The 21,957-nt window shown below is 33.6% G+C and overlaps 7 protein-coding genes across 7 annotated transcripts; 4 read left to right on the top strand and 3 right to left on the bottom strand.

Moving 5' to 3' along the window:
- Positions 1 to 46: 46 nt before the first annotated feature.
- On the top strand, positions 47 to 1,364 carry RO3G_01628 (chitin deacetylase 1; the record flags this gene model as incomplete). The annotated part of the gene is made up of 3 exons (XM_067656219.1): positions 47 to 499; positions 553 to 828; positions 879 to 1,364. 3 exons carry the CDS (start codon positions 47 to 49, stop codon positions 1,362 to 1,364), a joined length of 1,215 nt encoding a protein of 404 aa, XP_067512320.1.
- Positions 1,365 to 3,881: 2,517 nt separating this feature from the next.
- Positions 3,882 to 5,105, bottom strand: RO3G_01627 (uncharacterized protein; the record flags this gene model as incomplete). The annotated part of the gene is made up of 3 exons (XM_067656218.1): positions 3,882 to 4,413; positions 4,543 to 4,624; positions 4,745 to 5,105. The coding sequence occupies 3 exons, from the start codon at positions 5,103 to 5,105 to the stop codon at positions 3,882 to 3,884; spliced, it is 975 nt and encodes a 324-aa protein (XP_067512319.1).
- A 5,096-nt stretch (positions 5,106 to 10,201) lies between these two features.
- On the top strand, positions 10,202 to 10,613 carry RO3G_01626 (uncharacterized protein; the record flags this gene model as incomplete). Its single annotated transcript, XM_067656217.1, has 3 exons — positions 10,202 to 10,217; positions 10,264 to 10,380; positions 10,513 to 10,613. 3 exons carry the CDS (start codon positions 10,202 to 10,204, stop codon positions 10,611 to 10,613), a joined length of 234 nt encoding a protein of 77 aa, XP_067512318.1.
- A 437-nt stretch (positions 10,614 to 11,050) lies between these two features.
- Positions 11,051 to 14,118, top strand: RO3G_01625 (uncharacterized protein; the record flags this gene model as incomplete). The annotated part of the gene is made up of 9 exons (XM_067656216.1): positions 11,051 to 11,131; positions 11,189 to 11,333; positions 11,388 to 11,562; positions 11,617 to 12,062; positions 12,116 to 13,108; positions 13,162 to 13,277; positions 13,686 to 13,735; positions 13,771 to 13,793; positions 13,976 to 14,118. 9 exons carry the CDS (start codon positions 11,051 to 11,053, stop codon positions 14,116 to 14,118), a joined length of 2,172 nt encoding a protein of 723 aa, XP_067512317.1.
- Positions 14,119 to 14,388: 270 nt separating this feature from the next.
- RO3G_01624 (uncharacterized protein) lies at positions 14,389 to 15,566 on the top strand (the record flags this gene model as incomplete). Its single annotated transcript, XM_067656215.1, has 2 exons — positions 14,389 to 15,360; positions 15,405 to 15,566. 2 exons carry the CDS (start codon positions 14,389 to 14,391, stop codon positions 15,564 to 15,566), a joined length of 1,134 nt encoding a protein of 377 aa, XP_067512316.1.
- Positions 15,567 to 15,988: 422 nt separating this feature from the next.
- On the bottom strand, positions 15,989 to 18,136 carry RO3G_01623 (uncharacterized protein; the record flags this gene model as incomplete). Its single annotated transcript, XM_067656214.1, has 9 exons — positions 15,989 to 16,051; positions 16,103 to 16,356; positions 16,406 to 16,472; positions 16,531 to 16,613; positions 16,663 to 16,688; positions 16,734 to 16,747; positions 16,790 to 16,890; positions 17,046 to 17,900; positions 17,944 to 18,136. 9 exons carry the CDS (start codon positions 18,134 to 18,136, stop codon positions 15,989 to 15,991), a joined length of 1,656 nt encoding a protein of 551 aa, XP_067512315.1.
- A 2,695-nt stretch (positions 18,137 to 20,831) lies between these two features.
- RO3G_01622 (uncharacterized protein) lies at positions 20,832 to 21,032 on the bottom strand (the record flags this gene model as incomplete). Its single annotated transcript, XM_067656213.1, has 1 exon — positions 20,832 to 21,032. The coding sequence occupies one exon, from the start codon at positions 21,030 to 21,032 to the stop codon at positions 20,832 to 20,834; it is 201 nt and encodes a 66-aa protein (XP_067512314.1).
- Between the last annotated feature and the right edge of the window lie 925 nt (positions 21,033 to 21,957).

Below are 21,957 nucleotides of genomic sequence, written 5' to 3'. Positions count from 1 at the left end.
TCTTTCAACTAAGTTTTCCTTTTTTTCTCCCTTTTTTAAAATAATCATGGTCTGGAAAACTGCCATCTTCTCAGCTGTTGCTATTGCCAGTGTTAACGCTGTTACAACCAATTTCACAAGTAAAACAGATCCCACCAATATCACTATCCCTGCTATTGAACAAACTACATCTCACGACCCTGCAAAAGAATGTACTTATTATCAATCCCCTTATACTATTAACCAGGCTGAATGGCCTACCAGCTGGACAACTGCTACTTCTAACGGAATGAACACAAGTGCCGAGTTCCAAGCATTATATAACTCTATTGATTGGACAAAGGCCCCCAATTTCCCTGTCAGAACCCTCAGTGCTACCACTGGTGGTCTTGACATGACTGGTTATGACACTGCCACTGATCCTGCCTGTTGGTGGTCTAGTACCACTTGTAAGACACCTAAGACTGAAGGTATCAATGCTGATCTTTACGCTTGTCCTGAACCTGATGTCTGGGGTTTGGTAAATATAATTAGTTTCTTACGTTTGTGCAACATACTAATTTCGTTGTCTAGACCTTTGATGATGGACCCAACTGTTCTCACAATGCTTTCTATGATTATCTTGAACAAAACAAGTTGAAGGCATCCATGTTCTACATTGGTTCCAACGTTCTCAACTGGCCTTACGGTGCTCTCCGTGGTGTTAAGGATGGTCACCACATTGCTGGTCACACCTGGTCTCACCAATTGATGACTACCTTGACTAACCAAGAAGTCCTTGCTGAACTTTACTTTACTCAAAAGGCTATTAAATATGTCACTGGTATTACTCCCAAGTACTGGCGTCCTGTAAGTTTTTATAGTTTTGAGAGAAAAAAAAATACTAAAACATACAACAGGCTCAAGGTGATATCGATGATCGTGTCCGTTGGATTGCTACTCAATTGAACTTGACCGCTATTCTCTGGAACTTGGATACTGACGATTGGGCTGCTGGTACAACTCCTGGTATCACCGCTGAAACCGTCAACCAAAACTATGAAGACTTCATCAAGATGGGTTCCAACGGTACTTTTGCCAACACTGGTAACGTTGTCTTGTCTCACGAAATCAACAACATGACCATGACTTTCTTCATGAACCACTATGAAGAAATCAAGAAGGCTTACACCCACGTTTTGGATGTTGCTACCTGTATGAACATCACCAACCCCTATCAAGAAACCACTATTACTTTCCCCACCTTTGAACAAGCCATCAATGGCGCCAGTGTCTCTACCTCCAATGGTTCATCTACATCTGCTGCCAAAAGTGCTGGAACTTCTGTGCAATTGAATGCATCTCTCTTAGTTGCTGCTCTTATGGGTCTCATGGTCCTTGCTTAAAAACCCTCCTTTTATACTTTCTAATTTATAATTTTATATTTAAAATATAGCAGCAACAAATGTGTTAAAATTATTATTGCTTTTTCATGTACACTTTCATTTTCATAGAAATTAAAAAAAATTTGTAAAAAAAATATATAATTTTTAGTGTTTTCCCTTTTGAATCTTTAATGCATATTGATAAAAAGCAAAGCTATTAAAATTATAGTGCAAAATTATCGTCTTTTTAGTTAAATACATCAAACAGTGTTTTGTTCTTAAATGCACGTGTATTAAAGTGTTTTCAAAGGTATTCAGGCATAAGGGCTTGCATATAGGAGTGAATATTCTAAATTATCCTTAAGAAGTAACAGAAACCTCCTTGAACTTGCAGACAAATCGCAATAGAGAAAAGGGGAGAATGTGGGGCGTCAATAATGTCCCCTCATAGGTATGAATCAAGAACATAAAAGGAAGGTCCATATTCATGAAAAAAACGGAATTGAACATTTTATGCGTTAGATTGAGGGCAAGAGCTTAATCTTCATAAACTAGGTTCTCCTATTTTCAAAAAAGATCAAGACTTTCAAAAATTATGATTACAAATGTACATGAAAAATGTGAAAATACTTTGAAAATGACTTACTAAGAATAAGATAAAATAAAGAAAGCTCAAAGGGGAAAAGAACAATGTGCGTGTCAGCAGGATGAGATGATTTTCATATCGAGTCTGCGAATAACAAAATATAAACACGGGCATAAGTGCAATTTTGGTTTGGCCAAAAAGGCGAGGATCTTTCTGCCTTCCAGTGAAAACTAGTCCATGAAAGACATGACTGTGTACAAACAATGAGTTCTTGGTCATCCATCTCAATAGTGCTTAGTATCTGTGTAGAAATTTAGAGAATAGCACAAGAGTAAATGTTGAACTCCAAAAGCAAATGGTTGGACAGGAAATGAATAGGGTCATGATATTCTAGATATGCTGATTTATTGGATACTAGCAAAATGAAATGCGCTTTAACCTCAATGCTATTAAAATATAAATAAAATGCATCCAGAGAGGCATTTTGTTTAAGATATCGAATATTCTATGATAAATGCGCATATATATCAAATGTCATATAAGTTGATGTTAGCTGCCATATAATTAAAGCTTATTTGGAGCAGCAGTCGAGCAAACTGATACTGTTTTATAGTCAACTCTGCAAACGATTTGATATTTAGTTTTCCAATATAGAATAGGCTTGGGTTTTTATCTTACTATGTAAAAAAAATAGCTTAGCTTATTTATAAAATATAATAGGAGCCATATGTTTGAAAGCAGTATGAGCCAAAAAAGCAGTGTAAGCGATTGAACATACTAGTCAAAATCGCGTCTATCCCTTTTGAATATGGTAAACTGCATTGTAGTGCTAGTGACCAGTTGTTTGTCGATAAAAGGAAAACAATCAATAGTGAATCCCTAATGTGTTCGCCAGATAGCTGAGGCCACGGAGTAGTCGAGGGTTCAGGTATCAGCATTATCCGCAAAAGAAAACTATTAAAACGATCAGAGAATAGAACACATATCGCCTTGAGAGAAAGTGAGATGTGGGTTAAAAAATTGAAAACATCAATCCATACCCTCAATTTACTAGATCAACACACAAGGAAGTGCCGCAGTTCTTTAGTGTTGGCAGAGTAGATTTCACACTGTGAAGAGGAAGAATCTTTACCAAATTTTGAGAGAAGTGGCTGGCTATAGGGTTTACTGTAAAGTAAAAAAATACTATAAAGTCAGGCTTTCAGGTGAAACGGGCAGTTTCCAGAGTAACCTAATCACACGATTCCTTTTTTTTTGCCTCTAACCGCTGTACAGGCATGTTCATTCGTATGTTTTTACTTTTTACATGAATGTTTCATTGGGGGTCTTCCACCCTCAGGCGTTTAATAACAATGTTAGTATTGGGCTTGATAGCATCATATTCGACTTCCACCTGAAGGCATGAAAAGAATTTTATTGGGTCGCTTACTAGTGCTCATTGATCTCCACCAAATCATTCCTCAGGATAACTGATCCTATTTTATTTATACGATGCCAGCTATCTCATATTCTTTAATGGTAGTATACATGCCTCGTTACGAGTACCGGCGATATTACAAATCCTAGGCCTTGAAACTTTGGCAAACTATAGACCTCCTATAATAGCACAACTAAATTTTAGAATGTTCAAATCGTTTAATGTAACTCGTGCTATCAAGCTTACTATCGGATGTCATGGGTTGTTTAATAAAAGCAGCAAAGGAGCAAATACAAGATGAGGGAAAAGGATGGTTTTAAGTATTTAAACTGCCATGATCCCTTTTAAGTGGTTTTAGAATCTAAAATCCAAAAACATTACTATGGCTATATCATGGTCTTCAATAAAGCCCGAGCTGCTCTGGCGCTCCATATTAAAAAAAAAAGTGACTGTAGGACATTTTATTAAACACGTAAAAGTAGAAATTCTTGTCTACAAATATTAATTCAATTAAAAAAAAATGAATGCTTGTCATTTATACTTCTTTTTTCTTTCTTCGACTAATCAAGCGACTTAGTTCATCCGGTTGATTATGTATTATTTCAGCAGTAAGATGAGAATCGACTATGGCTTGTCGACTGCGCGGTATCATTTCCTTGTAATAGTCATCAACAGCCTTACTTAGTGATTTTTGACTAAAGACAATATTTCTTATTTCATTAGCCAATGAGCCTGCATCCAGAATAGCTTGATTCGCACCGTTTCCTCTAAACATGGTCATTGGATGCGCTGAGTCTCCCGTCAAGACCACGCGACGGTGAGGGGACATCAAAAGATCATAGACAGGCTCTCTTTCTCGAATGGTGATTCTTTTGACAGGCATATCATCAGGAGTTCCAACGATCAATTGTCTGTAAGCGCCTTCATAGGCTGAAGAAGCCCATGATTTAAGAGTATTCAGGACTTTAGTCTGATTTGAACCATCTGGAGCGATGAGTAAAGGTTCTTGATCAGTGCGACTGAGAAACCAAAAGACCTCAAAGGGCTCACCACGACTTCGGTCAATTCTATTCAACGAGAAAAATAAACTGAAACTCACATCATCCGTTGCCTTTCCAACAACAATCGTGATCTGATTTCTTTTCTTTGCGATCCGTTCCCACTCGCTCTCTGTTATCCAACGACAGCAGGCATACCCATGGATAGGGTTGATCTGTGTGAGCTGGTTGAACTTTTCATCTCCGAGCAATTGACGAGCGATGATAGACAAACAACCGTCTGCGGCCACAAGAAGGTCTCCTACCGTACGTGTTCCATCCTTAAAGATAACCTCAACTCGATCTTCAAATTCCTCATAGCGACTCACCTGCTTGTTCCAGCGAACCGTCTCCTATGCACCCTTCAAGAGCCAATTTCTAAATCGTTTTCGATTGATACGATACCCTTGATAGGCAGGCAATTCAAATGAAGCAAGTTCTAGGTTTCTTTGACTATCAAAGAACATGAAAGATATGCCACCAGCATTATTTTCATGATCCACTCCTACTTGTTTGCCAAAATCTTGCAATCGATCCTTTGACATGTGTTCCTTGAGGGCTTTGAGTCCTTCATGGAAAGTGGTAGAGAAACCCTGATGACGTGCATCTGGATCCGAGTCTCGTTCAAAAACTTCACAGCCAATACCTTGGCTCTTTAAGACATTGGAAAGCATCAAGCCACTAAGGCCACCACCAACAATCAAGACTTTAAACTGTGTCATTAAGAATAAAGAAAAGAAGAAGAAAAGCAAGTTTGTTTAATAAGGTTTGTAAAACAAACCAAATCTGATGTTCTGTAAGACCTCAAGTTTGGTGCAAGATGAGTATTACTTTTCTTTGCTTTATTTAGTCTATTTAAACCAGTTAATGAATAAAGGTATAACGAACAGAAGCTGTCTTTTGAATAAATGTATCCTTCTTACTTAACTTATACTCTTTTCTTTCGATTTTTTAATTACACACATTTGTGTCTATATTTCTTCTCAATCTAGTCTTCTTCTTTTTTTCTGAACCAGACCATATCAGATTTGTCTTACCACTGTGTAAGGGTATAATGCTACTTTATTATACACTCAGATTGATATTTGTAGTTGTCAATGAAAATTGAGCTGCTTCTGTGTTTCTTGTATACTTTAACATATTATAATTTTGATGTCGCTGCACACTTAAAAAATCGTCTTTTATGGCTATACATTGCACGAGAAATTCCTTTTTTAGAAAAATAAAAGATCTTTGAAATACAAAAGAAAATGCATGTTGTACACAACTTTAAGTCTCGTTTGAGATATTTTATTGCATAGAAACACTCTATAATTCCTTCAATATTGGTAGACTTCAAGTATTTTTTGTGATCATTAAAGGTATTTTTGGATGGAAATTTCGAAATAAAAGCTAATAAACGTTGACGAAAAAATCTCTAAAAATATAACCAATTAATAGTGGATCTATGTGGGACTTCTTCATGTGATGGCGAAAAAAAATAAAACGACTAAGCATAGTATTATGTTCATATTTGATAGTTTTTAATGTGGTTTCAAACATGATCGACAGTGTCGAAGTTTGAAAATGACGCTTTTTTTTAGAACTGTATTTATTCAGGTTTTCCAAATAGTGATTTATTCACAAGTTACTTTTTACTCTCCCTGTGTCGTTTTCTCTTTTTTTTTTGCCCTTGCTCTCGTAAGGGATCCTTTATCTTCTTCTATATTGCATTTGATCTGGCTTGGGTAATTATGATGTCTTGAAATATCGCGTGCCCATTTAAGCCTGTAAATAAAATATCTTGTTTAAGCGTATCTATTCAGGTATACAGAGTAAGTTTATTATTATAATAATGCTTAAATGAGAGGTTTAGAGCGATGACTGATGTTTATATAAAATGTATAGATTCTGAAATGATATATCTATTGTAAAGTACAATTTCCGCACTGTATGTGATATAAACAGGTACTATTCAAATAAAAGGTTTGGGTGACCTAGTGATAATTTTCTCTTCTTTAATTGTTTGAAACTCTCATTTTTTTTTTATATGCATATATGTTCAATCAATAGTAGGTAATTTTGAAAAATATTTTAAAGCTTTATTTGGGTTAGTTTTTTCAAAAGATTCACCATTATTCAAATAATGATGCGCATTTCAAGTTATCTTTCTTAGCTTCGACTTTTTCAGGAAAATAATTTATTTTGACTTCAAAAAAAAAAGACTTGTTATTATTATTGGTATTGTCTTTTCTTAGTCAAATTTACACGATAAAACACATGTCTTTATAGAGTGAGCTCAGTGTATTATGGAGTTAAAGAAAATAATCATCATATTTTAGATGCAGACATGGAAGTGAGTATATTAAAGTTTGAAATCATTAGTATATGCTTCAATAGCAATGGTGAACAGCATAATTACTTGGTTAAACTTTTTTTCGAAGTAAAAAAAAAAGAAAAAAGAAATCATACTGCCGCTGCACGGTATTAAAGATATTAAATAGACGTTATACTTACGGCAGAGTTATACATTATAATAATTAAAACATTCACTATTGTTGCATTGCATACTATGAATAAGAAACAAACAATATGATTTCTGAAGAATGCTGACATGTGGCACTTTTTTTTTTTTTTTTTTTTCATTTGCATTTAATTTAAAAAATAATTTGCCTGGCCAAGACAAATTTTAAAAACTAGTCTGCTCCACGACAGTTTTTGGTAAAAAAAAACTCCCACCATCTAGGCGTCCCTTTCAGGCAGGATGAAAACATTCTCTCTCCTCACCTTCAGCTGCAGCATCCAGTAATTCGAAAGGTTTTTGATCCACGAGCCAAACCAAAAACAAACCATAAACCAAGCCACAAAACAATACCATAAATCTGTTATAAAAATATAATATGTTTTATGACACAAACCTTTACTTTAAAGTAAGGTTAGTGGTTAGTGATTAGTTAAGAGGAGAAAAAAGGTCAGAATAGCGATCTTATTTATACTTTTCAGATAAGGCTTTGACTGCTTTTTTCTAACTTCATAAGTGACAGTTGTTATGGGAAAGGCATGTGATATTTATGCAGTGGAAGGTGCTTTTATGTTAATAGGTTATATTATTTTTAAAGATGATAGATAAGGAAGAATATGTTTCCTTTTATTGAGACGCTTTACTCAAAAAAAATCCATTTATATTAATTATGCCGCTATATTTTCATTTTTCAACTTCAACAATCTCAGCAAGGAAAAGATCTTTTTATTTAGTAATATTTTGATGTAACAGTCTTTCTCAAAGAAAGAAAGATTATTTATGATCAACGTCTTATTTAAGCAAATCAAATAGCTTCATGGACGATGGTATGAGCTATAATGTAAAGGTTTTTTTTATTATCAGAGCAACATTATTGTAAATTTAAAATAATCATCTTTAAGCTCTTTTTTTAAATTGCTCAACTTTATTCCTTTGGCAAACTTGACAGTCATAATTATAGAGCTATTTATGCTATTAACTCCAAACTCATTCATCTTTGTTTTATTTGGGTTTTCAAAAAAAAAAAATACACACAAATGTTTAAAACTGATTTCTTGTTGTTTGCTGATAGTTTTTTTAATTCAATCTTTTGATTACCATTGACAAGAGTAGAATGTAGCTATTGCATAAAATGGTGTCTTTGGTGGCTTCCTGAAGGTAAAACCAATCCTTGTCCTCTCCATCCGACTCGAACACTTAAAAAACATGAAATTCACTGCCTCAACATGCTTAGTTGATTGCAAATGCTTGGTACTATTGACAACTCTTTGTAGTTTCTTTTAAATCTCTCATTGGTAGGTTCCTTATTCAAATCGTGCAGCTGTTCCTTGTATCCTTTGCTGATGAACTATGTGTTCTATCCTATTTGAATTAGATCAATTTCATCCTACAGATACTCGTAATAGATTCCCACATGGTCAGCTTCTCATGAGCTGTCTCACAAAATGTTAAGGATGTTGCCATCTAATAATAAATATTGAATACATAATATTACTTATCACATATTCTTTAAGGCTCTTTTCTAATATTCATCATATAAAAAATCTAGGCTGTTCATCAAGCTCGATTACATAATTGACCTTGAATTCAATTTAGTTCCTGGATAATTCCATTTTTTATATAAAAGCGTAGTTTGATTAATTGGATCTTCCCTCTCGTCTTTAAATCCAATAAAGAAGAAACATAGAGACTTATTTACTAGGTTTTAAGGCACTATTTCATTCTTATTTCCCACTTTATTATCTGCAAATATCTCAAAAACCAAGTGCTTCTTCGCCAAAATTTGACTTCCTAAATTTGAAATGAAATTTTTATAACCTTTCTTTGTTGAGGCACTTACCTAATTATTTAACAGAACGAGAAATAAAGTCTTTGAAGCCACTTATATAAATTATCGCATGCTTCACTAATTCTGGCCATTAATGATCCTTTTTCCAAAAATTCATTTTGTCTCACTTTACTCTTGACAACGGACTAGAATCGCTCAATTAAATTCAGTTCAGGATAGTACAAAGAAAGATATACTCGCCGATATCATCGACGGTGAATATACTTTTCTATATCTGTTGAGCTATGAATAGGAGCATTATTTATGACAAGGTAATGTCCCTTTATTTCTGAATACTTGTCCATTTTATCAAGAGTGGCATTTAAAAAAGCTCAAATAATTCCCTGTCACTGTTCTTGTGCTATAACCATTAGCCTCTTGTCCAAGCTTTCTCTTTTTGATACACTTTGGAACTCTCAAACTAATATCAGTTAAGCCGATGGCATTTATTGCATCTAAGATTGATATTGTGTTTGCTTTAATTGTCGGCATTGTAACTACTGGAGGCGTTCCCTTCTTTAATCAAGTCATACTTCGATTCAGATTAATATGCAAGGCTGATTCATCAAAAAAGATGTAGCTTGTTGTAAAATCCAAGTCAGTTTGCTGCCACTTATGGATCCAATCGTACCTTTGCTGCATCTTTTCTCCGCCATTTCTTTCCCACAGGGTGGAATTGCGCTTATTTAATGAATAGATTGCATTCAGTTGCCATAAAGTTATGAACAGTGCTATGAAAAAACTCAAGTCCAATGAAATGTTGTGTTAAACTTTCTACTATCTCAGTTAAAACAGTAGAAGGATTCTCATCAATGAAATTTAAAAGAAAATACTTATGCTCCTCCTCAAGAATACGATAACAACCTGATTTTCTCTACTTATCGAAAACGCCTTCGGAATCTTTGTAATAGCGTTTTACTCATCTTTGGACTACACGAATATGAATTCCTAATTGTCTCACAACAGCAGAAGCACTTAGGCTTTTACTAAAAAAAAATAGGTAGAAAAATCTAGATTATTCGTCATCAGAATAAAATATATAGCGTTATTTATTGTATGATTCCATATCAACAACATCCCCACTATTTCTTTTATCTGCATCCGGATGCATTGCAGAATTAGAAGGTCTTTCTGGAGGTTTATTCACTAAAAATTGAGCACGAGAGCTTACTGTTTCAATTGCAAACAGCTTATCAATTACAAGATCTATCGGCTCAACTCCATGCTCATCAACAATATTTTCTTGTCCATCTTTGTAAAGAAAGGCCGTATACTCATTCTGAATGTTTGCAAAATAAACTGTAAAAAAGGAAGAAATGACTGTACTTACTTCATTAGTACATTTGTCAAGAAATTTCATCTTGATTATTAAGAGTGCATGTACAGGGTGTTTGTAGTGTATATATAGTTGTCCTTTCGTTCATTCTCATGAGGGGTCAGGTTTTTTTTTTTTTTCAAAAAAATACTTTTTTGTCACTGTAACTCAAAGAATGGCTGATAGAAAAAGTAGGATTCTTGTGTATAGTAATTTGATAAACTTAACTTTCTGTAGAGGAATCAGCTTCTAGATATCGTTCGCCTGATTCATACAGACGTAAAAGTAGATCACCCAGTCGACATGAACATAGACATTCACGTTCTTTTGAAAGACGAGATAAATACGATCGTGGTAAAATATGCTTGGAAAGAAAACTTTCTGATAAAAACAACGTTTCTCACTTTATTCCTTTCTATGGAACACAAAACCATCGAATAAAACATACAATCTGTTGACATATAAATAATCCACAAATATATAAAGATATAAAAAAGAGAAAGAAAAGACATTATTCTTCTGATGACGAAAGTAGTGATAGTGGTAGCAGTAGTATCAGTAGTGATTCTTCTGAAGGTGTGAATTAAAAACAAAACGATGCTATTTTCTGATTATATAATCTGTACCTTTTAGATGAAAAAAAAAAGAAGCATAGAAAGAAATCACACAAGAAGAAGCACAGGAAAGAACACAAGGTAAATTGAGGGCGAGACAGGGTATTTGGAAACATTTTTTCAATTAATTAAATGATTATGTGTCAGGAGGACCGAAGAAATGCGATCACAGGAAAAAAGGTATGTGTACATAACGCATTGTGCTATTCAAGCCAGCTCATGGGCAACCTTGTAGTTAAAATTGAAGGTTAAGAAAACGGCCAAGGATAAAAAGGAAGACCAAAATCGCTCACAGCTGCTCGATTTTTTGAATGCCGCCTTTTAAGATAATGAGATGTGTGTGGCTTATAATAAATAACAGTCTTTTGCTTCATTAAACTTTCTTGTTTTTTTAACTTGTAAAAAACAACATGGCTGAATCAGTACAATATCAACTGGAACGTATGCTTCCTGAGCTTGAAGCTCTTGAACACAAAAAGATATTTACACCAGTAAATTAAGACAATGATTTTAAATTGGTTTTTTAATTGACATTTTTCGTGCTGCAGGTCGAGATCAAATCCATCATTAAAAAACGTACTAATTTTGAATATGCTTTACACCGTCGTATTAAACAAAAAATCGATTTTTTGAGAAGTATTGAATATGAAATGAATCTGGAAGAACTTCGTAAAAAGAGAATGAAGCGTTTAGGTAAAGATCTGATTAGAAAAAGAAAGACGACGACTTATACTTTTCTCTTTGTAGGTCTCATTTTAGATCCTAAAGAAAAAAACTTGGAGTTTTCTGGTATCAAACGCATCTATGGTCTATTTAAAAGAGCCACAAAAAAGTTTACGGGTGACATTACGTTGTGGTTGCAATATATTGATTTTGCAAAAAAGAATGATTCAAGCAATGTCTTATCTGGTATCTTTGTCCAGTAAAGTGCAGCAAAAAGAAATAGCAGTTTTAGAAAACTAATTTGTGAATATAGAGCTATTCAATATCACCCAATGAATGCCTCACTATGGATCATGGCCGCCTCTTGGGAGAATGAGCACAACTCGAACATAGCAGCAGCCAGAACGTTAATGCAAAGAGCCATTCGTTTGATGCCCGAGAATGAATTGTTATGGCATGAGTATTTCCGCTTGGAACTGATATATATCGAAAAAATCAAACTTAGAAGACGTATTTTGGGTATTGATGAAGAAGCAGATGAAAAGAAGGATATTGATGCAATGCAGGTGGATGTGAGTGAGGAAGACAATATCCAACTTCCAACTGTTACTGGAGAAGAATATGATGCATGGAAAGAGGAACAGGGTGAAGAAAAGAAACTGAAGTTATCTGAAGAAGAGGCCAAAACTTTGGAAGAGGCCAATAATCCTATTTTGAATGGTCTTTTGACAAAGATTATTTACGATAATGCTATTCAAGGTATAAAAAAAAGTTGGTATGCAAATCATAATTAATGATTGAATATGATTTAGCCATTTCTCAAAAAATTGAATTTCGCAAAAAGTTTATCGACATTTATCGTGAATTCACCAATACTGAGAAGCACATTGATTATATCTATGAAACCATTCGCCGTGATATGAATCAAGTTCCAGCCGCACGCGCTTATCTTTCCGAAAGACATTTATTTGTAGCTCGCGACGAAGGAAAGGATGAATGCGGAGACTATATATCAGTATCAGATCCTGCCTTTATTCCTGCTTTAAGAAAATGTGTTGAAGAATATGAAGGTGCATTGAATGATTTACCTGGATCGGAAATGAGTGAGCATTACATTAGATTCATTTTGAATTGGTACACAATAGCAGGTGAAGAAAACTTGAAGCTCTACTTGACCAAATTGGCACAAAGAACATTTAAAGCATGCGAAAAAAAGAATTCGTTATCTAAAAAATTATATGAAGACTGGGCGCAATTTATTATGAACCAAAAGGATTTCGAAAAGGCTAAGAATGTAGTAGAAAAGGGTCTGAAGGCTCACAAGGATTCAAGTTTACTTTGGTCATGCAAAATACAGTTATCCGATACAGATGCTCAGTCAAGCATATATGCACAAGGATTAGAAGCCAACCCTGAATCACTCTTATTGTGGACATCATACAAGGACTGGATCTTTGATCAGTGCGAGAAGAAAATGTTGAGCACTGAAGAAATTGATAGTCTGTTTTCTAAAGCTTGCGATAGAGTTACGATGCTTTTGCCTTCAATGACAGCTGAATCAGCGGATCGTAATGAAATCAGAATTTTGATACAATCAAGTTATGTTGAATGGGCTTCAAAGACTGGAGGCATTGAATTTGCAAGAAGTGTATATAAAAAGATATTAAAGAACTCCTATCCCACCTATCAATTTATTATGAGATGCTTAGAAATTGAGAATCAACTTGGGGATGCAGAAACAGGGCCAGAACATGTAGAACCACTCTTTGAAAAGTTAATAGGTTTAGATAGTGCTGACAAAGAAGGTAAAAATAAACAATGATCATGTATACAATACGTACTTACACATTTATCACAGAACCTTATATTACTTATCTCTCATATCTTTATTCCCAAAACAAATTACAAAAGGCAAACCAAGTGTACAATAGAGCATGCAAAGAAGTTGCAAACAAGGAATCTTTTGATGTTAAAGTAAAAGGATTAATTCAAAAAAAATAAAGCAACCAAAAAAATAATAGACATTATGTAATAAACAAGTTGAACTGCTTCTTTCAGTGAGAACCTTTTTATTTATTATTATCTCATCTCACAATAAGCAAAAACAGCCTTTGCTCTACAAATTATATTAAAAACGTGGGCTTGTTTGTTGAAGACTCTGCCGTTCTCATTATTTTTTAATACAAGACGCGTTTTGACGATGGTTTCCTATACAGCTTAAAAACAATCCAATCATATTTAACGATTTATAATTTTATCCAATCAAAATTAAGATTTCGTCATCACTTGTACAATTTCATATTTTTATTAAAATTCCCTAAACTTTTTTTCTGCTCTTTTTTTTTTTTTTTTTTTTTTTCTTCTTTACCACTTCTTTGAAAGAAAGCAACGTCCGGAGTAACCACAACCACAAACTCTCTGCGATTATGGATGTAAAGAAAAGTTCAAGAACGCAGAGAACCTACAGGTTTCAGGAGTCTTTTCCAGGAGGTAAATAATTGTCTGATCAAAAGGCCCATTGATTGTTGCTTTCTTTACTCCACAAGGAAGGGTTGGTCACTTGATCTTGATTTACGTTTCTGCGCCTATGGGCAGGTTATGCTGGGCAAGTTCTAGGTTCGGCCACTATAGGATGGCGTATAGGGTAACGTACTTCTCTATATCGTGATTAGTCACATGCTGTCCTGGTGCGATTTACGGCCACTTGTTATACCATACAGTTGCAGGAACGATAAAGACAGTCAACATTTACTTTTTCTTCCACGACGCCAAACCAGGTCTACGTCCTGTGGAGGATGGATCTTTAGCTTCTTAAAGAAGTTTTAGTGAACGAAGAGTTTGGCAACCTTTTTTTAAAAAATATATTTAAATAAAAAATAAATATTGTAAGACTTGTTTAGAAATATGTAAAATAATAGCAAACTATGCTGCCCTCTTTATTTTATGTAGTGCTCTACTTGAAAAAAAAAAGGAAGGGAGGGGAAATAGTCTTATTGGCTCATAGACTTCACTGAATAAAATCCTTAAACTGAGGCTTGCTCTTTTTAGTGACTGCAACACAAACATTTTTCTGTATTTTTTTAGAATGTCCATCAAAGCAAGTGTTCATCTTGATGAGCTATATACGCATCAAGCCGTTGTCCAAGCCTTAAAAAACTCTTCACTTGACTTTGTTATTAATGAAACCGAGACAACACCCGAAGACGAGATGACTGCAGTTCAGTGGTTAGAATATGAACTGATCAATTGGGATCTCGTCGCACGCCATGACAGTTTAGCCAATGCTTATTGTATTCGAAAGGGATTGATTCGTAAGGCTCAGTTTGCGTATAATGTGACAAAATATCTTTCAAAGCACCCAGAAAGTATCTTGAAAAAGGCTATCCCAGAGACTTGGCAATTTGAGTTGGATCATGTTGATTATTTTGAAGAAGCAATGAATGAAGTATTTGAGGTAGAAAGGGATCTGCAAGAAGGCGGACATTCATTTATTATCAAGCCAAGTCTTGCAAATAAGGCTGCTGGTATCAAGGTGTTTAATACAATTGAACAACTTCGAGATATCTTTGAAGAAGAGGAAGAAAGCGATGAAGAGGATGAAGATGCAGAGGATGTGAGTCAGATACGTGAATGGGTAATTCAAAGATATGTCGATAAACCACTGCTGGTCAACCAACGCAAATTCCACGTTCGTGCGTATGTACTTGCTAAATCGAATATCGAAGTCTATCTTTACCGTGACATGCTGGCGCTATTTGCCTTGAAAGAATATGACATGAACTGTCTGGATGATAATTTGATTCATTTGACAAATACCTGCATTCAAACAGAAGAAGACGGTTTTGTGGAAAGCGAGTCTGTCAATTTATTTTGGGAATTAGATATTGAAAAGAAGGAGGAGATCTTTAAACAGATGAAGGATATTTTGGCTGACGTGTTTGATGCTTGTACAAGTGAGATGACAACATTTCAAGCTATTCCTAACGCATTTGAATTGTTTGGTATTGATTTCTTGATCGATCAAGATTCGAACGTGTACTTTTTGGAAGCAAATGCTGTAAGTTTTTAATTTACAGTCGAACGTAACTCACCTTTAAATAGTTTCCTGATTTTAAACAAACAGGTCAAAAATTACAACACATTATTCAAGAACTATTTAATGCAACCACAAAAATAGCAATAGAACCATTCTTTACAAAGGAAAAAGATGTAAAGCATGAAAAATTTGTTCAAGTTTATCAAAAGGAACTACTGTCGTTATAATCAACGTCGACGTCGAATGAAATTAATAGAGAGAAAAAGAAAAGAAAGAGAACCAGACACTCAATAAACTCTTTGATGGCATTTACCACTTTATTATTGCCTTGCACACATTGTATTGAGTGTTCTCTTTACAGTCTTTGTCTCCACCAAACCTTTTCTTTTTAAATACCTACAGATAACAGTAGAAGGCACATTTCATTGTAGAAATTTGGCTGTCTGTCGAAAACATAAATCGAGTTGGTGAACTAGGAAATCTATTGCTTGGTACTATTATGAGTATTGATAGCAAGACATTTTCAAACGCCTTACAATCGGTCTTAAAAGGTGATGAGACAAAGAGATTAGATCAATTGTATTTTAGTATTGCACTTTGTAAATGTATTTGAAAAATGTTTGTTTAAATCCATTTATTTTGTGAATAATTAAAAATCGATGCTGTTATAGTTATTGCTTCTACCTCCATATTCTTCTGTTACCCTTGTACCCTTTTTTATAACAAAATGTTAATTCATTCCTCCTATTCTTCCTTTACTTACATTTTCATCTGTAATTTTAGTAACAGTCACTGTTTCTGGTCTACCATTCACAATTCTTGTTGTTGTCGTTACCGACCTTGAATAACTCGTATTACCACCAGGTTGACCACGAATGGCACCTTGATTAAAGTAGGATGATGTCCTTAAAGGACCAGGTGGCATAGTACAGACATCCATAAAAGAATTATAAGAAAATGGACGTGGCATACCAAAGAATGGACTTTCATGCATAGAATACGCAGGATGATGAAAATCTATCAAGGCAAATGAGAAATGATGAAAAGGCAGTGGAAATCAGCTTACCATAAAAGAAGGGTGGATTGCTCATTTGACTAAAGAAGCTGTCAAACACATCCTGAGGTCTATGAAACTATGGTGGTTTAATTAATATACGAAATAAGAACGTTGAGTTATGTTGAATATTTTACATGAAAACCAAAAAAGGAATCCACATCAGCATAATCCAAATCGTCTTGATCATTTCTGTAATCATATTTTTGTCTTTTACGAGCTATAAAATAAATTAATATAATTTTCATTTACTGTTGTCTATTTCATACGGTCAGAGAGTACTTCATAGGCCTCACTAAATAAAGTATTATTATTTATAACTAACCTACCCTTAACTTACCAAATATCTTTAAACTATAAAAAGTGTGAGTGATGATAGAGTAAATTCAATATTACCTTTTCTTCTGCTTCAGGAGTACTGTTTTTATCCGGATGATATTGTAAAGCAAGTCTTTTATATGCTTTTTTGATATCTTGCTCACTCGCGTCTCTTGATACTTTTAATATTTCATAATATTCTTTCATTATAGTCATAAAGAAAGAAAGAAGAAGGAAGAAAAGAAAAAAAAAGAAAAGAGCTGCTTTAAAAAAGAATCCAAAATTTGACTAATTATGTTTCACAATAAATAAACCAATATTATTTATTATATACACATCATTTCATCATAAGTAGGAGGTTGATGTAGGGTTAAATTATAAGATGGCCATAGTTGATATCTGGGTTGATAAGGTAACGTTTGCCATATTTCTTGATAGGAAGGTAATCCGGTATTGTTCATTGAATAAATTAATATTGGTAAAGAGGCTCTTAATTCAAACATTTGTCCACTTGTGTCTACAAATGAAACAACACATTTCAGTTTATGCTTTATTCTCACTCTTTCATGTTGAATATCATCGTGAGCATTTTGAGGTATGGTTGATTGATGTACCATATTCCACTCAATAAAATTACTTTGTTGTGGTCTACGAAAGGTACCTTCTTTTGTTGAAAGGAGTATTCTACTATGTATTTTAGAGGATCTTCTACCGTCTTGATCCTTATAAACAACGTACTCCTTTAGATTGCATGTCAAATAGCGTACATGAAGACCATCTGTGAAGGGTGTGATGCGAATCGTGACTGGAATTTTATCACCGCGTGTATAGACTTTGGTGGGTAAGGTGATTTCATATTCTAGTTTATTTCCCCAGTCGTTTGACACAATCACAGGCTCTGTAAACTCGGGTTCAAATAAGAGTAACTGACGTGAGAGATGGATAGGTTGAGAGATGGACAGGTTGGGAATAAACCTAGATCTTTCTACTAGTCCTCTCAGTTGATAATTTACTTTATATAAGCGAGGAACTTCAACAGATTCTGGTATATTTCCAGGTAAAGGAAGCTCAAATTCATAAGTATAATTTCCTGGTTTGAAAGTAAATAGGTTGACTGACGGAGGTAAAAAGACCCAAGTGTGTTGAATGATTGTTTTTGCTTCTTTAAATAGTTTTTCTGGACTACTGTCTAATATTATTTTAATAAGCATATAAAGCATCATTTTCTTTACCTTCCATAAATGACACCATCATCTTTCCTTCTAACTGCATTGATATCGATTTTATTTTCATTGAATCTTGTAAGCTTAATTGTAAAGTGCCTCTTAATACACATCCAGCTGATTCAGTGGATGAACCATGCATCACTAAATTTTCGCTTTCTACAATTATCTTCAACTGTCCATTAGACTTTAGTTTGTCCATTATTTCATAATAAAGAAGAAAAGAGTGAGAAAAAAACGTGAATCATGCATTACTACTGCGTCTACCGACATTAAAAGTCCGTTATGCACTGGCCAGTTTACACTCACAAAAAGTTGTATAAACTAAAGGAATGAAATGCAAAAAGGGAAGATACTGTTTTATGTAGAATAAAGAAAAGAAAAAGAAAAAGTGCTCAAGATTTGCTATCATACTTGCTCTCTGTTGAGGTAATAAAGGAAGCACTAATACCCGGTATTTTTATTTTTATTTTTTATTTCCGTGCTGAGTAATCGAATCATACTAGCGAATGATGCAGATCAAATCCTATTTATCGTCAATAAAACGAAATTAAACTTCTTTATCTACTCTTTTAAATATTTTTTTAATCGTTTCCCTCTCTCTCTCTTTTATAGAAAGTAGCACAATTTCAGAAAATAGAAAATGAAGCTTCAATCTAAAATAACATTCTTATTTCAATCATTACATTACACTGCTTTGTTTATATGCAACTGTTTTTAGTGTATCTCAACCCAAACAATAAATAGTTCAATTTAACTCACAATACCTAAATGTCTCTATTACCATCGTATCACCAGCATGTGATGAGCTGTATTTTACAGAAAATAGCTCTTTTTTCATTCACAGCGTTGAGTGATTATTTCTTTTTATTTTGTTTACAAACAGTTTTTGTGGGACCAGTTATATACATATTTGCCTATAAAGTTAATAGTTCCATATATTATACCTTTTAATCCTAAAATTCATTTGTTTGTCTTTCAAACTGTATTTTACATCATTTTTAATATTCTCACTAGAACAAAGTCATCCTTAATACATTGTATACAAAGGATGCTGGACAAATTCTAGTAAATGGTCTTTTAGTTACTGTAACATTACTTATTCTTTAAAAAACATCGGCTATTTTGAGTACAGCGTATGAATCGTTTTCTGTTACATGCCTTCTGATATCTCCTAACAATGAATTCAGTATCAACACATGTCTGTAACCATCTCCTTCTGCTGCTTTCGTTTGAATACAAGACTCTTATTAATAGCTTATTGTTTATGTCTGTTCAAGGCTCTTTGTCTACCTAGTGCTCAAGACAAACATTTTGTGATAATACCTTGTTAAAGAAAACTGACCACATCAAGTATAAAGACATCACAGATTTAACGACAACCAAGGAAGAGAAAAGGACAGAGGCAGTCCACAAAACATAGCATAGATTGGAATAAAGAAATCTACTGATATCAGTTACCTGTCCTCCTATAGAAATTGAAGAACACAAACAGACTTAATTTCATTAAAGAGAGTACTCAAATAATAGACATATTGGGATATTGTAGCATAAATAGATATTAATACTTTCATCATCAATGAATATGATTGAATAAGAAGTCTACTAATATTGAATCACAATTTAATTCAAAAGAACAAACTGAGTTTATAGACAACAAAAGTCCTGAAAACACTAGAATATGAAAGAACTTATCGAAGTCGATCAGGATGAACATGATCCTGTATCTTTTTTGATCTGATAGAGACATGAAATACCAAAGACTTATATATAAACATGATCCATAGTCAATTCCATCAAGAGACCATTATTAGTTATGTGATGATCATACACAAGTCTAATTTATAAAGGATGAATGAAGTCGTCATTATTCAAGGCAGTGCGAGCATTCAGGTCCACATAAAACCTTAGCATCCGTTTTGGTCAAGAAAATAGGACACTAGGGACGAAAAGAGTGATCAAAGTAATAGTAATAAAAGCATATCGCTCAATGCACACAAACAATAGAAAAGAAGTATAGCCAATCTATTATTAGACAAAGCTTCATCAGATATACGCAGATATCATATTAGTCATAGTATAAACTTATCTCACTTGTATAGTCCTTTGAGTTCAAAAATGTTAAAAAAAAAGGTCTTTATTGACAAGATAAAGCATCGTATTATTTAAATATAAAGCCAGCACATAAAACAGTCTTGTGTATATTTTATAAAAAAAAAGGTACAAACCCAGGACATGACCCAAGCAATTATTTCCTATAAAACGAGCATCCCCAGAGACCTTGATGATGTCACACGTCACAGCAACCTGCCTTCTTTCCAATGAAATAGACGACGAGCAAAAGATAAAGAGATTGAGCTCTTTTTATAACTTTCGGCGACCTTACATCAGACTGCGATCTAAACAACCAATGATGAATCAAAAAACGCAATAGAAAAAAGAACATTTTGATAGCCCAAAAAACGAGGCATAGCAATAAAGGGGTAGGAGAGCTTATGGTAATCATGCATCTCTTTCATACTGTCATCTTCAACTGTCCCTCATAGCTACAAAGAAACCCAAGTTGCTCCTCTTTGATGCTGGCTATATTTTATCTTTACTATTACTATATCTTTTGCCTGTTTGTCAATAGACAACCTTAACAAGACTAATTCAGTCAAATCAAATTATTGCCTTTGTCAAAAGAATCACATTTGTTATATTTTTTTCATTTTCTTAAAATTTAAGTTTATTGTTTATTAAATAAATGGTAATATAATGAATACAATTTATATGGGGATAATATATAAGCACACATATATACATGGTTAAAAAAAAAGAAAATTAGAAAAGTAGAATTTATAAGGTTTCTTTTTCTTCTTTCTTCTTCCTCTTCTTCTTTTGTATAGTTCATTATGTTATACTGCCGCCCTTCGTCTACCACCACCGCAGCATCTACATGTCAACAAAGCAGCAATAGCATTAAATATACCAACAATACAGCGAGTGATACCAGAGATAATTGTTTGGAAGAAACCAGCAATAGCACTAACCACACTGGAGATAAGAGAAGCAATCGAGTTTACAATACCACTTAGACAAGAAAATACAGATCCCATTATTATTTTTTTTTTATATTTGTATGTTTAATATATAATAGATATGCGTACAATCCACTTTGATTTATTGCTGTATTTATATACAATTTATAGCAGCGATTATCCTTATATGACGACAACTGGAATTTTACCTTTTTAGTGTTTATTTATTTTTTAAACAAAGTGTAATTTCTATGAAGTCATTTCAATCCAATCATGGTCCAAGCAAAAAAAAAAAAAAAAAAAAAAAAAAAAAAAAAGGATTGGAAAGGTCTGATTTCTCTTTCCACTAGAAGGTTCCTGAAGTTTAACTGTAGTAATAACGATCTGCAGAAATTTTGCTTTCTCTTTCATATAAAAAGAGAAAGAAACAATGAAAGCATGAAGGCAGTAGCTATATGAAGCTATGCTGCCTATATATTATTAAACTATTACTTCATCCAATGAAAAGTATCGTGCAATCAAAAAAAAAATGAACATCTTAAACATGCTATGTCTTTAAAGGATTTTCCTTTTGGAGACTTTTCAGAATGAAATCATTTCTTCTTTACATTTTCCTTTTTTGGAATAGTGTCAATTTTAGTGACAACAGCCAAAAAATAGAATCATAGTCTAAATATAATGCCCAATTCAAATGTTCATATCAAACATAATTACATTTGAGATAAAGAGGTTCAAAAGAAAAAAAAAGATTATATTATGCGAGAACATATATGCCCATACATAATGGATTTATAACTGAAAAAATAAGAAAAGTTTATTCTTAGTATGTAAACTAAAATGTAAAAAAAAATACCAAAGACAATGCATAGATTTCCTTTGTGAATCCTACATAGAGCTCTCTGTATGAAATACATGTAAATTTCAGCTTTATTTTCTTGATGATATATGCTTATCGGCCTATCCTTCATTGCGTTACACAATGCTAGGAAATAAGGATCTAAAA

Source organism: Rhizopus delemar, genomic scaffold, assembly GCF_000149305.1.
Source record: "Rhizopus delemar RA 99-880 supercont3.1 genomic scaffold, whole genome shotgun sequence".
In the NCBI taxonomy this organism is placed as follows: Eukaryota; Fungi; Mucoromycota; class Mucoromycetes; order Mucorales; family Rhizopodaceae; genus Rhizopus; species Rhizopus delemar.
The sequence above is the reverse complement of the archived record's forward strand: the minus strand, read 5'-3'. Positions and strand labels throughout refer to the sequence as shown.